At 48.4% G+C, this 14417-nt stretch overlaps 2 protein-coding genes across 16 annotated transcripts in view; one reads left to right on the forward strand and one right to left on the reverse strand.

Moving 5' to 3' along the window:
• ARMH1 (armadillo like helical domain containing 1) overlaps nucleotides 1–11628 on the reverse strand; it is a 49784-nt gene extending 38156 nt beyond the window's left edge. For 2 of the 12 annotated variants that reach the window (XM_070609851.1, XM_070609846.1), the window contains exons 1-2: nucleotides 10565–10726; nucleotides 6246–6489 (exon numbers count right to left, since the gene is read on the reverse strand). The gene's annotated coding sequence lies outside the window, so the exon portion shown is untranslated. Of the gene's footprint in view, nucleotides 1–6245; nucleotides 6490–10564; nucleotides 11108–11291 lie in introns of those variants that run through there. The other 10 variants (XM_070609850.1, XM_070609842.1, XM_070609853.1 and 7 more) reach the window with 7 other exon arrangements.
• TMEM53 (transmembrane protein 53) overlaps nucleotides 1–14417 on the forward strand; it is a 69063-nt gene that overhangs the window by 38988 nt on the left and 15658 nt on the right. Inside the window, exon 1 of one of the 4 annotated variants that reach the window (XM_070609855.1) lies at nucleotides 10970–11110. The exons of 2 other annotated variants lie outside the window; for them this stretch is intronic. Coding sequence is in view for 1 of the 2 variants with exons in the window: in XM_070609854.1 (XP_070465955.1) it covers nucleotides 11050–11110 (61 nt within the window). In the remaining variant the exon portion in view is untranslated. Of the gene's footprint in view, nucleotides 1–10969; nucleotides 11111–14417 lie in introns of those variants that run through there. One more of the 4 variants, XM_070609854.1, reaches the window with a different exon arrangement.

Here is a 14417-nt window from a genome sequence, read left to right on the forward strand (position 1 = left end):
AAAGGGTGGGAGTGCTAAATGCCTGGCTGCTGGCATTCTGGGGTAGGGTGGGGTGGGGTGGGACAGGGGCTGGGGCCGCCATAATGCGGTGTGTGGACCCTGTCTCCATCACTGTTTTCTACCCTATAGCTCATCCCTGCCTTTCAAACTATGCCTGAGGTCCCTGAGTATGGAGGCCTCCAGAGTCCAATTTCCTTCCTCCTTACACAGCAAGAGAGTTTAGAGCAGCGGTGTGGCTGAGAGAAGAGCTCTGGGATGAGGGCAGAGTGCTCTGCATACAGACTTCAGCCAATCCCCCGATGTTAGCCTCATTCTTCATTCCTGACCTTCCGTAGTAACTTGTGCTTCCAAGCATTAAGCGTCTTAAGAGGTTAAACTGGGTGAACCGACTTGCTTCTTGTTGGTAATCTCCTCTGGTTGGCACTTAGTTTATAATTTCTTAGGGTGCTTCAAGCCAGGTAACATTCCCCACCCTGCCTTCTACCTTCCAAATATTTGTTGAACTTTCATCTGCTGTTGCCTCCTCTGAACTTCTGTGACTTAATCCTTTTTATATTTCTTTAGTGTTCTGTCAGTGAGATTTTGAAAGGTAGCGGGAGATAAAGGGCAGCAGTCGTATTTAATCAAGTCTCCAGCCATTTTTCTTCAAAATAAGATTTGATGAGGATTGCAAAAAAAAAAAAAGACCCATTAAATACAATTTTTTAAAAAAAGATTGGCACTTGAGCTAACGTCTGTTGCCAATCTTCTTCTTTTTGTTTTTTCTGTTCTTCTCCCCAAAGCCTCCTAGTACATAGTTGTATATTCTAGTTGTAGGTCCTTCTGGCTCTGCTGTGTGGGATACCACCTCAGCATGGCTTGATGAGCGGTGCTAGGTCCACGCCCAGGATCCAAACCGGCAAAACCCTGGGCCGCGGAAGTGGAGCACGCGAACTTAACCACTTGGCCACGAGGCTGGCCCCTAAATACAATTTTAAAAAGAATGAAAAAGATGAAAACAGTGGGAAAAGGAGAGAAATGTATCAAGTTCAAGAGTTAGTTGCTGGGATAAATTCTGTATCTAAGCTTCCTGACTACCAAAATAAGAGAGGAAATGTTATGTGTCTTTCATGGTGAAGGGAGGAGAGAAGGAATGATGGCAGGAGAAGAAACATTTTTCGAGTGTTTATTAAGAGCTAGTCACATATCATGATGTATATTATATGCGTTATTTGTTTTAATCCTCTTACGATCCCAAGGAGGTAGTTAGTATTATCCACAATTTTCAGATGAAAAAAATAAGGTTTAAAAAGGTTTGCTCATTGATTGAAGGTCTCAGAGCAAAAAAGGGGTGGAAATGGAAACTGAACTCAGATTTGTGTACAACTCCAGAGTCCAGGTTCTCTCTTTTCAACCAAAAGCATGGATTCTGCTCTCCACTGTGCCCAAAATGTCACCAATAGCCTCTTGTCAAATTCGGCGGCTAGCTTGCTGTCCCATCTTGCTTGGCCTCTCTGATGGACTTTCGATGACTCTCCTTGCAAGCCTCCTTTTCTGATCCAGCTCTCTCATGGTTCTCCTGACTCTGGATCCCTCAGACTCCTTTACAGGTCCTTTTCCTGTTCTCAGATCTCCTCTTGTGCTTTGTAATCTCCTGGGTGATCTCATTCACTCCCATCACTTCTTATTACGTCTATAGGCTTGATGATCCCAAATCCATATTCTCAGCCTGGACCTCCTGCCTGAGGTCCAGATCCCTATAGTTAAATGCCTAGTGGATGTCTCCCTTGGTATGTTTCACACGCTCTTCAAATCAATAAGTCCCAAACTGAACTCATCAAGCCCTCACATCGCTCCTTCTGTGTTGATCCTATTTCTGTGACTGGGTTATCACTCTTCTAGTCATCCAAGAGCTATCTTTGACGTATTCCTCTCTCTCTGCCCTCCTTATCTGAACTGTTGCCAGATTCTGCCAATTATACCTCCTAAATCTCCCTCAGATCAGTCTATTTATCTTCATCTCCACTGCCACTATTTCATTTACCCCTTCATCCCTCACATGGATTACTGCAAGAGCCTCCTAACTGATCTTCAGATTTACCCCAGACTAATCTCCACAGTGATGTGATATTTTAAAAAAATGCAAATCTGACAGATTTCCCTGCTTAGAACTCTTCAGTTGTTCCCCATTATCCTCAAGATAAAGTTTCAAACATCTCAGCCCAAAGAACTTCCATCTAAATTCTGCCACAACTGAAATCTGACTCCCCCGCCCCTACCCTGTGTCACTGCTTCCAGTGGGAATTAAGAGGAGGCTGCCGGCTTTCCCATACTTCGCAAACCATTCTCTAAATTCCCCACTACTCTTTCTAAATCATTTCCTTTCCTCTGAGGTCAGACCTCCTGTCCTACCCCACTCCATCTTGCCTCAGAGCTCAGGTATTGGCCACACCCTCACGCTCATCAATGACTCTGGCGTCTTCCTGTTTAGCCAAGACCTGCTAGGCAATTTCGACATCAACATGTTCCATCTTTATAATTTGGGTGGCAACTTATTCCATCTTTATAATTAGCATGGTCCTTGGCACATAATGGATGCTCAATAGTGTTGTTTAAACTGACATCCAACATACTGTGCTCATAATGTGTGCTTTAATTTCCTTAACTCCACCCAGTAATTAATTAAATGGAGGTCCTGAGTGCTGACTGGGAGCCAAGCACTGGGAATGGTGTTGGTGAACCTGACAATCATAGTCTTTGCCCTCAAGGTGCTTACAGACTGGGGGACAAAGAGAAGGGCAACCAGGTGATTTTAACGAAGAATGAAATGTGCTCTGATGGGGTAAATCCCAGACCTGTTGGAGCACACAGGAGAGGCACAAAATCTAAACTCCAGTGACCTCCAACTTTCACCTCTAACCCACCCAGCATTCACACGCATGAGCTACACCCTAAACTTTGTGAACCGCCTGTGAAATCTACAGTTCCAAGCTTCTTACCGGCCCTGTTCTCTGTTCTCAAGAGATCTATGCTTGGGCTTAAAGAAAAAGCTATAGGCCATTAGGCAGGAATGTCTTCACAGTCCTCTTCATTCTTCCCATGTTATCTGTAGCCACACCCATCTTTCTCTTTCCCTTTTCCCGTTACCACAGCTCTCCATCATCCATCCTGCCTCCTTAGGGCCCTTCCTCCATCCATTGCTCCCTCCTCCCCTGTATCCTCAACTGCTCTCTTTAATTAGGTATTTTTCTTGTTAACTTACTTCTTGTCCATCCTAAAACAAAAATAAGCAAAAATGAAAACAAAAACTACTTACCTCAACCCCATATCCCCCTCTAGTTGCCTCTCTGGTTTTCTCACTTCACAGCAAAGCTTCTTAAAAACAATCTACACACTCTCTTCTGTGCTCCTACTGACCATTCTCTCCTCAACCCACTGCAGTTTGGCTTCCCCACCCTCCCCTTCATTTCCATCACTTTAGCCAGTGTCTCTAATAACCTCCCAATTGCCCAGTTCAATGAGAATGTCTTAGTCCTCTGCTCACTTGTCCTGTTGCTGCAATAACTAACGCCACTGACCATTCCTCCTACTCGGAATACTCTCTTCCCTGATGCCTCTCTACCAGGACATCTTCTCTTGGTCAGCCTGCATCCCTGGCTGCTGCTTCTCTCCCCCCATCTTTGAGTATCCAGTGCCTGTCACACTGTATGGAAGTTCTCAGTAAGTTGCCACAGACATGACTAGGAGCCCCTCTGCCCAACCTCCAGCCTATCAGCAATTCCATTGACCATGAAATTGAACAAATAGTGAGAGACAAGTATGTCTTATGCCTTATGCTAGACCTCTGGGGACAAATGTGAAAAGACACAGTTCCTTCCCTCAAGGGCGACACAATTTGGGGGGTGGCATAGAGCCCTGTAAATAAGCAATTTCAGTTCTAGTAGTGTGGTAAGTGCTATGACAGGGTAAGCACAGGACACTTTGGGGATGTGAGCAAGGGACATCTAACCCAGTCTTGGTTCGGGTGGTGGCTCTTACAGAAGGCTTTTCGGGGGAGATCCATCCAGGCTGAAAGGTGATGTGCAGCTAACCGGGTGAAGAGGCAAGGAAACCGCATTCCAGGTGGAGGGAATAAAATATGCAAAGGCTCAGAGGTGAGGGAGTGTAAGGCATATTTAAGGATTCCAAGAGGGAAGCAGTATGTGTAGCACTGACACAGACAATGGAGCTGGACAATCTTTCACCTCCCGGCTGTGTGACCTTATGCAAATTACTTAACCTCTCTAGGCTTCAGTTCTCCTGCCTGTGAAGAGGTGATAACAATACCTCATAAGGGTCAATAAACCACCTAACATATAAAGAAGGCTCAATAAAGCTTAGCTTTTATTTTCATTGCTGAGATTGTTCAGAATGGCTGGAGCACAGGATGAGGATGGAAGCGGCAAGAGATGAGGCTGGGAAAATAGTAGAGGCCAGAGACTGAAGGGCCTTATATGCTCTGCTGCAGGGTTTGCACTCTATCCTGAGGGCAACATGAGTGTACTGCAGGGTTTTAAGTCAAGAGTGACAAGAAAAGATTTTGTTCTAGAAATATTATCTTGACTGCAGTGTAGAAAGATGATCGGAAAGGGGCAAGACTGGAGGTGGGGCACCAGTTAGAAGGCTGTTTTCCTAATGTTGGAAGAGATGCTGATGACACTAGGGTTGGAGAGAAGTAGAAAAGCCACCATGGGTAGAAGCGATAGGACCTGGTGACTGACTGGCTGTGGAGGATGAATGGGGGAGGAATCAAGGAGGATGCCTGGACAACCTTGTTTCCTACTCCACAGAGAAAATAGGGCCCGTCAAGTGTAAATCCCTTCTCTCCCTCCATCCCCAGCCTTTCCATGTGCACTAGAGGTTGCTCTTCTATCTTCAATCATTCCATCTCCTACTCCTCTTAAACACCTGCTCAGTCTTTGCCAACCCAAATCAATACATCAAGAAAGCCTTTCCCTCAAGCTTCTACACTTCCTCCCTTTACCCCCAAATTTCTCCCTCTGGCCTACAGGATAAGGTCTAAACTCCATGTGGCATACAAGGCCCTTCAAAACTTGGCCCCAGCTTTACCTCATCTCATCACTTCCACATTACAACAGACCTCAACTTCTCAACTCCCCAGGCCCTTCCAGGGCCCTCTGCATCTCACCGCTGCTCTACCATCAGGAATGGCCAGCCTCAGGCCAACCCTGGTGGCCTATTGGTTAAGTTTGGTGTGCTCTGCTTTGGTGGCCTGGGTTTGGTTCCCGGGTGTGGACCTACACCACTCATCTTTCAGTGGCCGTGCTGTGGTGGCAGATCACATACAAAAAGAGGAAGATTGGCATGGATGTTAGCTCAGGGTGAATCTTCCTCAGGAAAAAAAAAAAAAAAAAAGGAATGGCTAGCTTCCTTTTTGCCCTTTGGCTATTTCCCTAATACAGCTAGGGGCTCTTGGTTCTGTGGTCCCACCTGTGCCACTTGTTCCCCTACTATGCTGTAAAACTTGACCATCCGTCCCACTAGAGTGTGAGACTCTCAAGGGCAGGGGTTGGTCTTTCCTATCTCTGTGTCCCCAGGGCCTGGCATAATGCCTGGCACAAAATAGATGTTTAATATATGCTTGCTGGGTGAATGAGTGAAGAAATCAGCCAGCTCCTGTTTAGATGGTTATCTCTGAATGTCCATGATATGTAGGTCCATAAAACTACCAACTTCCCAAAGCTGCCATGTGCAGAGTGGCAGAATCTCCATCCAAGAAGGCCAGTGCACAGTCTATGAGGCATTTTACAGCTATGACACAAAATAGCAATGTCAGCAGTGGTGTCATCTTTGGACACTAAGGACAGGGATTCAGTGCCATGAACGGTCAGTTAAATTGTAATTGGAGTGAACTGTTCTTCTGCAAACCATAATGTTCTTTAGCTGCAGCCAAATGGCATTCAAGAAGAGGAGAAAATTTTTTGAAATGTCAAAGAAATTATTTCCAATTTGGTGCTCACAACCAGAGACTCTAATGATCAGTGGAAATGAGAAGCAAACAAATTAGCACTAATGGAAAATGGCTTTTGGAAAAGAGCATTTAATTTATAGTCAACTGATCATGGCATGCAGTAAAAGTCAGCTTCACCAGCTTGATCATAAGAACTGGAGCACACATGGAATGCCAGAGAAAAATATACGTATGCCATCATGCTTATTGGAATCTCTCTGTAAGTGGCAGCCAATTAAAATAGTCATTACTTTACCTTGGAGAGAAAATGGCCTGAAAAATCAAAGCACATGAAATTAAAATCCGGATTAGGAACCTTGGTCCAAATTGGTTTGTTTGTGGCCTTCTAACCTTGGCAAGGTCTTCTGCAAGGACGACAAACCTACTTTGTCATCAGCCCAGAGTGGACTCTTTGTTTTTAATTTCCTCTCCATCTTCAGAGGTGATTAATAAATCTGGACTCATCCATAAATCATTTCTGTAGCAGCCAAATGGTTCTTCTTCATGCAGGGAAACGAAATCACAAAATCTCAAAAACCCCAGCTCTTGTACTAAGCCAAAGGTCCTTAGCAACAAGCGAGAAGAAGTATTAAAAATCAAAAGGTCACTAGGTCTTGTTTCTAAATAAAATCTCTCAGAGGGCATTTTTTCTTCTTCCCTAAATCAAAAGACACATTTCTAAAAGCAAGAAGCCTCCAGGGCATGGGCTGCCAGCCTGGCTTACTGTCCCCAGATGGCCTCAGAGACAACAAGGCAGTCACTGTCTCCTGTTCCTGCAGGTTCTACCTGCAAAATGGACAGAGCCCTTCTCCTTCGGCTCCCATCCGACCCTTCACTCTCAGCTCCCCATTCAGAAAGAGAGAGAAGGAGGGAAGGAGAGAGGGAGTAGAGAGACAGAGAGAGAAAGAAACATTCTTCCAAACTTCAGGCCCAGCCAAGAGGGTACCCCCACCTTTGCTTCCACCTCAGGGTACAGGCACTACAATTTGTCACTTCCTTCTCATGGACTCCCTTCCTTCTGCTCCCAATTCATACCCTCTTCACAGACCCCTCCTGCCACCCATCTCCTCCCTACAGACTCCACCTGCCCCGTCTTTTCCCTGCTGTCGCCTTTCCCTTCATCCTCTCCCCACAGACCACCTTTCTCCCATCTCCTTGCTGCAAAATCCTCTGCCTTCATCCTTTCCCCAGACCTACCCTCATTCTTTACCCACAGACCCCACTCTTCATCTCCCCAGACTCACTTCTGCCCCCAGCTCCCCTCCACAGACCTGCCCTCATGCTCTCACCACAAAACATAACTCTCTAGGTTAACCATAATCTCTCTACCGACATTTTCCTCACCCCTTCATTGCTCTATGTTTCATCTTCCTTGACCTGATTTCCTACCCTTCCTCCCTTCCCAACCTTCTTACTCTGCCCTCAAAGACTTTGTTCCTGATCAGCAAAGTCTCCTCCACCCTTAGCTTCTCCACAGTTGCTCTGCTGACTTCCAGCCTGCCCCAAAGCTGGCTCTGCCCTGGGGCATCACTTCTGCATAGCCCTCCCTGGTGAAGGCTCTTGTACTCGTACACCCCAAGGAGCTCAGGGTTGCGGGGGGGCTAGCTTCTTCTCACCAAAGCCCAACCCAGTTCCTCATTCTACCTTCTTTTTGTAAAAAAAAAAAAATCTACTTTAAAGGTCATGCCATTCAGCTGTATTAACCTTTACCTCTCCTCATGCTGTCATCTACAGATTCCGAAATCTACTTTATTCATCAAGGACTTTGGTTGCTAGTACATAAGCATCCTCTTTCCTTTTCCCTCAAGTTCTACAATCATCCAAGGGGATTTCAACGGCCATGTCAACATCTTGACTGTCTTCTGTACTCTACTTCAGCTACCCACTCCCATGGCTATGCCCTGGACCTTGTCATGACCTGGAATTACTCAAACTTCATTACCCCACTTTCTGATCACAACTCTCTCATTCAACTATTTCTAAGAGATGGGTCCTCTGACTTTATTGGGACCCCCAGTCTGTAACACTTTTACACTCTCCTATGCAGTTTAGGTTCTAAGGTCCACAATCTCAACCTTTTGCCAGGATCCTCAACTTCCTTGTCCTTTGTCCTTCCATTTCAGCCACCTGATATAACCCAAACCTGAATCAATTCAATGAACCTCTCTGCATCTACCACTATATGGCTGAATATTGTTGGGGGCAAAGTACATATACAACCATGCAGACTGCTGCTGCTACAAATTATTGTGGCCCCAACCTCAACAGGTCTCACAGCTACCCAGAAATCTGTAGGCTGCCTCAGACATCTTGCTCCCATTCTCCACTGTGGCTATTTCAATCATGCTCTGCTCTCCTCAAACCTTGCACACCTTCTCCAATCCCACTCTCACTGGCTGGTATCATGTCCCTATTTCACAGAGAAAATAGAAACCATCAAACAAGAATTCTGTCAACTTCCTGCCACCAAACCTACTAACGCACTAATCTCATATGCTTCCTTTTCGTCACAATGCAAATGTCCCTCCACCTTTCTAAGAGAATTTCTCCATCAGGTGCTTTGGATCCCCTACCTTATTCTTTTTCTGGGAGTGCCACTCTCTCAGTTATCTCTTTGTCTCTATAATTTTATCTTTTTCCTTTTGCTGGATCCATGCCAACAGCACTTCTCCCATCTGAATAAAAACCTGTGTTGCCTTTCAGCTATTGCCTTCTCTTTTTTCTCCTAAGGAGCCAAACTTTTTTTTTTTTGAGGAAGATTAGCCCTGAGCTAAGATCTGCCGCCAACCTTCTTTTTGCTGAGGAAGATTGGCCCTGAGCTAACATCCATGCCCATCTCCCTCTGCTTTATATGTGGGGTGCCTGCCACAGCATGGCTTGACAAGTGGGTGCATAGGTCTGCACCCAGGACCCGAACCGGCGAACCCTAGGCCCCAGAAGCAGAATGGGTGAACTTAACTGCTGCGCCACTGGGCTGGCCCCAAGAGCCAAACTTTCTGAATGTGTATGGTATGTTCAGTCTTCACTTCCTCATCTTCCCATCCACTTCTCAGCTCACCGCAATTTGATCTCTACTCCCAACTCGCCACTGAAACTGCATTTGCAAAGGTCACCAACAACTTCCTTGTTTCCAAATCCTGTGGATTTTTTCAGACTTTATTTGACTCCATTAGTCATCAGTAAATGACTGTCTTCAGCACTTTCTTCCCTTGGCTTCTGAAACACCACATTCTGCTACTGATTATCTTACCATTCCGGACACTTCATCTCAATTGCCTTGGCAGGTTCAATCTCCTTTGCCACACCCTCAGACTTGAGCGCTTCTCAGGACTCTACCCTAGGGCCTCTTCTCTTCTTGCTCTACACATGCTCTCTGGGCAAGCCCAACAACTCGGTCCACTGGTGTGGCTGCCATCTATAAGGCACTAAAAACTATCACATTTCTATTTCCACTCTAGACTTATCTTGCAAACGCCAGTCAGGCATATTCAACTGCCTCCTGGACACCTCCACTTGGATGTCCCATTAGCACTTCAAATTCACCAGGCGTAGAACTTACCCTCTCCTAAAAACCCTGCTTCCTCTCCTTTCTCTTTGCCCAAGCCTGGAATTTAGAAGCCATCTTTCATTTCTCCTACTTGCCCCACCAGGCACCAGGTCCAGTTCTTTTAGCTCATAAGCGTCTAAGGAATCCATCCCCTCCTCTTCATTCCTGCCACCTCATCATACTTCAGGCCATCATGATCCTTCCCCACGACCAAAACAACTTCCTAACTGGTCTCCCTCCTTCTCCCAATCCCCAATGCATTTTTTTCATTGATCTTTCTAAAACACAAACCTGATTGTTACTCCTTTGCTTAAAGCCCTGCAATGACTCCCTACCATCCTCAGGATAAAGTCTAAGCTCTTATGCTCAATGGTATAAAGCGCATTGGAAAATTTTTACCATGAGTAAGATCTACCTATAAGTGCAAAGCTGAGCTTGGCATCAAAAGACCCTCTAGGATCTGGACCTAACTGTTCTTCAAGGCACTCTCACATTAGTATCTCCTCCGGGCAGAAGATGCTCAGAATTTCTGGCACTCACCCCTCAGTTTCCCCTCTTTGAGCTGCTGCAAGGAGTCCTTTTCCCTCCATATCTCCAAAAGTCTTTCAAGGCCCAGCTCAAGAACCATTCCCACTGTCATAAATGCCCCTTCAACACTTTCTGAGCTCCTAAAGTCCTTAGGGCCTACTCTTCTGTAGTATTTCTCTCGTACAGAATTAGAGTTAGTTCATGCTTGGTTTCTCTCTCTCTCTCCTTTTAAGACTCACGCAAGTCAGGACCAAAAGCTTAATCCTCACTAGAGCCCACTTCCGTAATAGGTGTTCGGTGAATATTTGTTAAATGCATGGATAAATGCAAGAAAACTACTCTCTAGCCCATTTGTGTCCGCCACGAACAGGGCATTCTCTAAAGCCCTCCCCTGAAGACAACACCCCCCCCCTCACCCCACCAGCCAGAATATGTCTCCACCCCCTGGGTGGAGGATGGGCCGGCACGCGCCCCGTTGGCCGTTTTGTACGGTTTTCTACCTCCAGCCCTCAGAGCTGTGGCTAGTAGAGGACGGCAAAGGAAGCTAGATGATTTAAGTCAAAGGTTCTCCCGTCCACCCCGTTGGAGAAGACACGGCTGAGGAGGGAGACCCTCCCATCCCCTGAGTATTGCAACTCTCCCGCAGACCCTCTTACCTACACAGGAGGGTGGGGACTCTTCCTGACTGGCATCCCGGCTGCCCAATACCCGATCCAGATCAAGAGAGTCAGCCAATGGCTGCTGGCCAGAGATAGAGCGGGGCGGGGCATGGTTGCTAGGGCCGAGCTAGTGGGGTGTCGAGAGAGGCTCCGAGAGAGACTCGGTGGTTGCTAGGGTGGAAGGTCACAGAGCGCGGCCCAGGGATTGGGCAGCGTGGGGGAGGTGGGCGGTGATTGGGCGGCGCCGAGGAGTAGCCCGGGTGAGGCGCGGGCGCGCGAGCGGGAGTTCCGGCGGGAGGCTCGTGCTCAGGGCCGGCGCCTTCACCATGGCCTCGGCTGAGCTGGACTACACCATCGAGATCCCGGATCAGCCCTGCCGGAGCCAGGGTATGGAACGCGGGCTGGGTCCAGTCGTGGGGAGGTGACCTAACGCGTCTCTGGGTCGCCAGCGCAGCTGTGGCCCCGCCCCTCGCGCGGCCCCGCCCCCTCCCAGGGTCCCTCAGGTCTCAGACATCGCCGGGCCTGCGAGTCCCGCCCCCTCGCAAGCCCCGCCCCCGCGGCCCCTTACCTGTCCGAGCCCCGCCCCTTCTTTGCTTCCTCTGGTCTGTGGGGGCCCTTTTTTCTGTCTTTTCAGTTGGAGTTCTCAGGCCCTTGTCCTCATTTCTTAAGGTTGCTGAGGGCAGGGGCCCTCCTGATTCCTTTGTTTGGGATCGGGCTTCCCACTTCCAGTGTCTCTTCGGCGCTTGTGGCTAGGGGTCCCACCCATTATTTTCCAGGCACTATTTTCCCGACGGTCCTTGCAGAAGCTTGGGACTCAGAACCCTTACCCCTCCCTCCTCTCCGCTCTCCTTGGCAATAGTTAACAGAGCAATCTCTGCCATCAGGTAGAAGTCGGTTCAAATCCTGACCCCTCCCTTTGGTAGCTGAATGACCTTTGGCAAGCTACCCGCTCTGAACTTCAGTTTCCTCATTTGCAAAGCAAGGGTGACCTCCCTCACCGGGTTGTTGGTTGCACAACTGAGATTATTTGTGTAAAGGATCCAGCATAATGCCTGGCATGGAATGAGTTTAGTGATTAGCATTATTTTCCTCCCTACAGTCATATCATTAAAGAAAGGTGCGTGGGAGGCTCCACAAAATTATTAGCTTGTAGAGCAGGTCTGGGTCCTTGGCAGTATGAGTAGGATTGGGGGCTCAGAGAATGACAAGTTTGACCCCAATTGGAAATTATACTAGAGGAGGCTTGAAGTACCCCTCAGCCTGAGCGGCCTGTCTCGCCTGCGTTACTGTGGACGTCACCTTCTCGCCTCCGGTCTCTCCCTGCCAGCAGCTCAGCCTCTTCTGTTGCCACCACAGTGATCTTCCTAATGCACGGGTTTGATCTTATTACTGCTCTGTAAAACCCTTCAGTGGCTCCTTATTGTCCTCAGGATAAATCAAGTTCAGATTCTTTAGCATACAAAGTCCTTCATAATTTAGTGGCCCCTCTTATCTCTTTGGTCACTGTGTCCTTCCACTGTTCAATTTGAGTTTTATGTCCTGGCAACCCCAAACTGCTTGTGGTTTTCCACACTCTTCTTACTTCTCTGCCTTTGCTCCTGCTATTTCCTCTGTCTGGAATGCCCTTTCCTATCTGCTGCCCCACACGGCCCCCTTGCTTGTCCCGCTCATCATTTAACGTTGTTAGATGTTGCCTCTTCAGGAGAGCCTTCCCAGATTCCTCCCATAGCGTCCTGTGGTCCTAGGTTGGGGTCTTGGAGGGGAGCGCAGTCTCTAGGCTCCCACAGAACAGATGGCTCTGGGCCAGCTGTATTTCCCTAGAGTGGTGGCTTAGGGCTCTTGGGTTTATAGATATAAAAGTGCTTTTGAAAAGTTTTGGCAGCTGCAGGCGAGGAAGCCAGTTGATATTATTGCCGTTGGTGAGCCTTCAGCTGCAAGGGGCTAGAGTGCCTTCTGCCTGGCCAGGAGGGCAGAAGTTCTTGCTCAGCCCGGTGGGCAGCCCTAGTGGTCTTGGTTTGCATTTCACCTCTACCTCCTCCTGGCTCCGTGGCTTTGCCATGTTACTGAACCTCCCTGAGCCTCAGGTTCCTCCAGTGTAAAATGGGAATAACAGGAGTGCCCACCTCACGGGATTGGGAGGGTTAACAAGACAGTGACTGGATGTTTGTGCCTGGCGGGGAGCAGGTGCTCCGCTGGTGTATTTCCTCCCCTTGTGGCTTCCCTCCCTGCTTCAGGAGGCTGGGTCCTAGAATTAGAAGAAATCTCAGAGGGCCATTTTGTCTTGCATCCTTCTACTAGCGTGAGGGCATTCTGTTGCTCCCAGACCCTTCCCTGACAGGCTGCTTCCTCCCAAACATCCTGGCCTGTGGGAGGCAACTGGGATTGTTAGAAAGCACTTCCCTTTCTTCAGCCACAATAGGCCTTCCTGTCATTTCTGCTTTCAGTTCAGTGTTTGCCATGTCCTGGCCATGGCTTAGTTGCTGGTGCCTCAGAAGTGACTCACACACAGGCTGTCTGCAGGGAGCTGTGGTTTTGGGGAGAGGCGAGGGTTTATAAGCAGGTAGTTTCACGATGATGTGGTAACTGCAGGGCTAGAGGGTCGTGGTGGGTACAACACAGAGCAAGGTAATCTCGCTTCCTCTCTCTTCTAGTGGACAGCTTCGTGCCTTCCTCAAATTTCCCTTCTCCAAGAGAAAGACCTCCAGGGCCTTCAGCTGTCTCTCTTCTGGTGTGGTTCTGATAACCTCCTCTTTCTGATTGCTCCTCTGGACTGACTTTAGCTCATCATGCCTTTCCCTCTCAAAGTGCATATCCCAGAGCTGGACTGGAGGCTGTAGGACCCCTTCAGACGGAGGGAACAGCACTGCGATCCCCTGAATCCATTTGCTTCCCATCTGCAGAGAGCTCCCCTTCGGGCTGACTTGGCTTCACGGAGTGGCAGTCTTTGGGGGCCCCGGAAATTGTCTCTCTTTTGCATTTACTGTTTAATGGTAGAGAAGTGTGTAGGACTGTCATATTTGGTTTCTGGAATTGCTTTCCCCCATATTTGAACATCAAACCTCAAAGCTCAGCACTGCTATGAGTTGACGGAGAGGTGAGCAGCTGCTGCTGGCACGTCAGTTAGCTGGAAGGCAGCTGCAGATCTGGGGTCATTCAGGGCCCAGGCCGGGCAGCCCGGGAGCCTTCTGCTGAGCTTCCCGCCAGCCAGTGTCTGGCTGCCCATGTCTTGACCTGGCATCTCCCCCTACCCGCCTTCTCTTCTTAGACGGCTCTCATCTCATTTCCCTGGGCAAGCTTCTGTTCTCGGGGCTCCCCCAGCAGGGATCCCTATTGTTGCAGTGCCTTTGACAGTCATGCTCACTGTTGCTGGGGCCTGGCAAGGATGAGGTGCCAAGTGAGCTGAACGGAAGCTCTTGGCAGCACTGTGGGCCCCAGCCAGAGCTGCTCCAGCTGCACTGCCCCTCCTCCCAGAGAATGGTCAGCCAGGTCCCGCCCTATGGCCCCTCCCTGGCTCTCTGGCTGACCGCCAGGCCTTCTTAAAGGCACCATGTTGCTCTCATGTTCAGTAAACAGTTTTAGGAATAATTGATTCACAGAATTAATGGGGCTGGGACAAATGACTCGCTCTTAGAGTGCAAAGAAGGCCTTCCAGGGGTCACAGAGAGGGAAAGTGACAGATTTATTGTGGACCCTG

This window comes from Equus przewalskii, chromosome 2, assembly GCF_037783145.1.
Source record: "Equus przewalskii isolate Varuska chromosome 2, EquPr2, whole genome shotgun sequence".
NCBI lineage: Eukaryota > Metazoa > Chordata > Mammalia > Perissodactyla > Equidae > Equus > Equus przewalskii.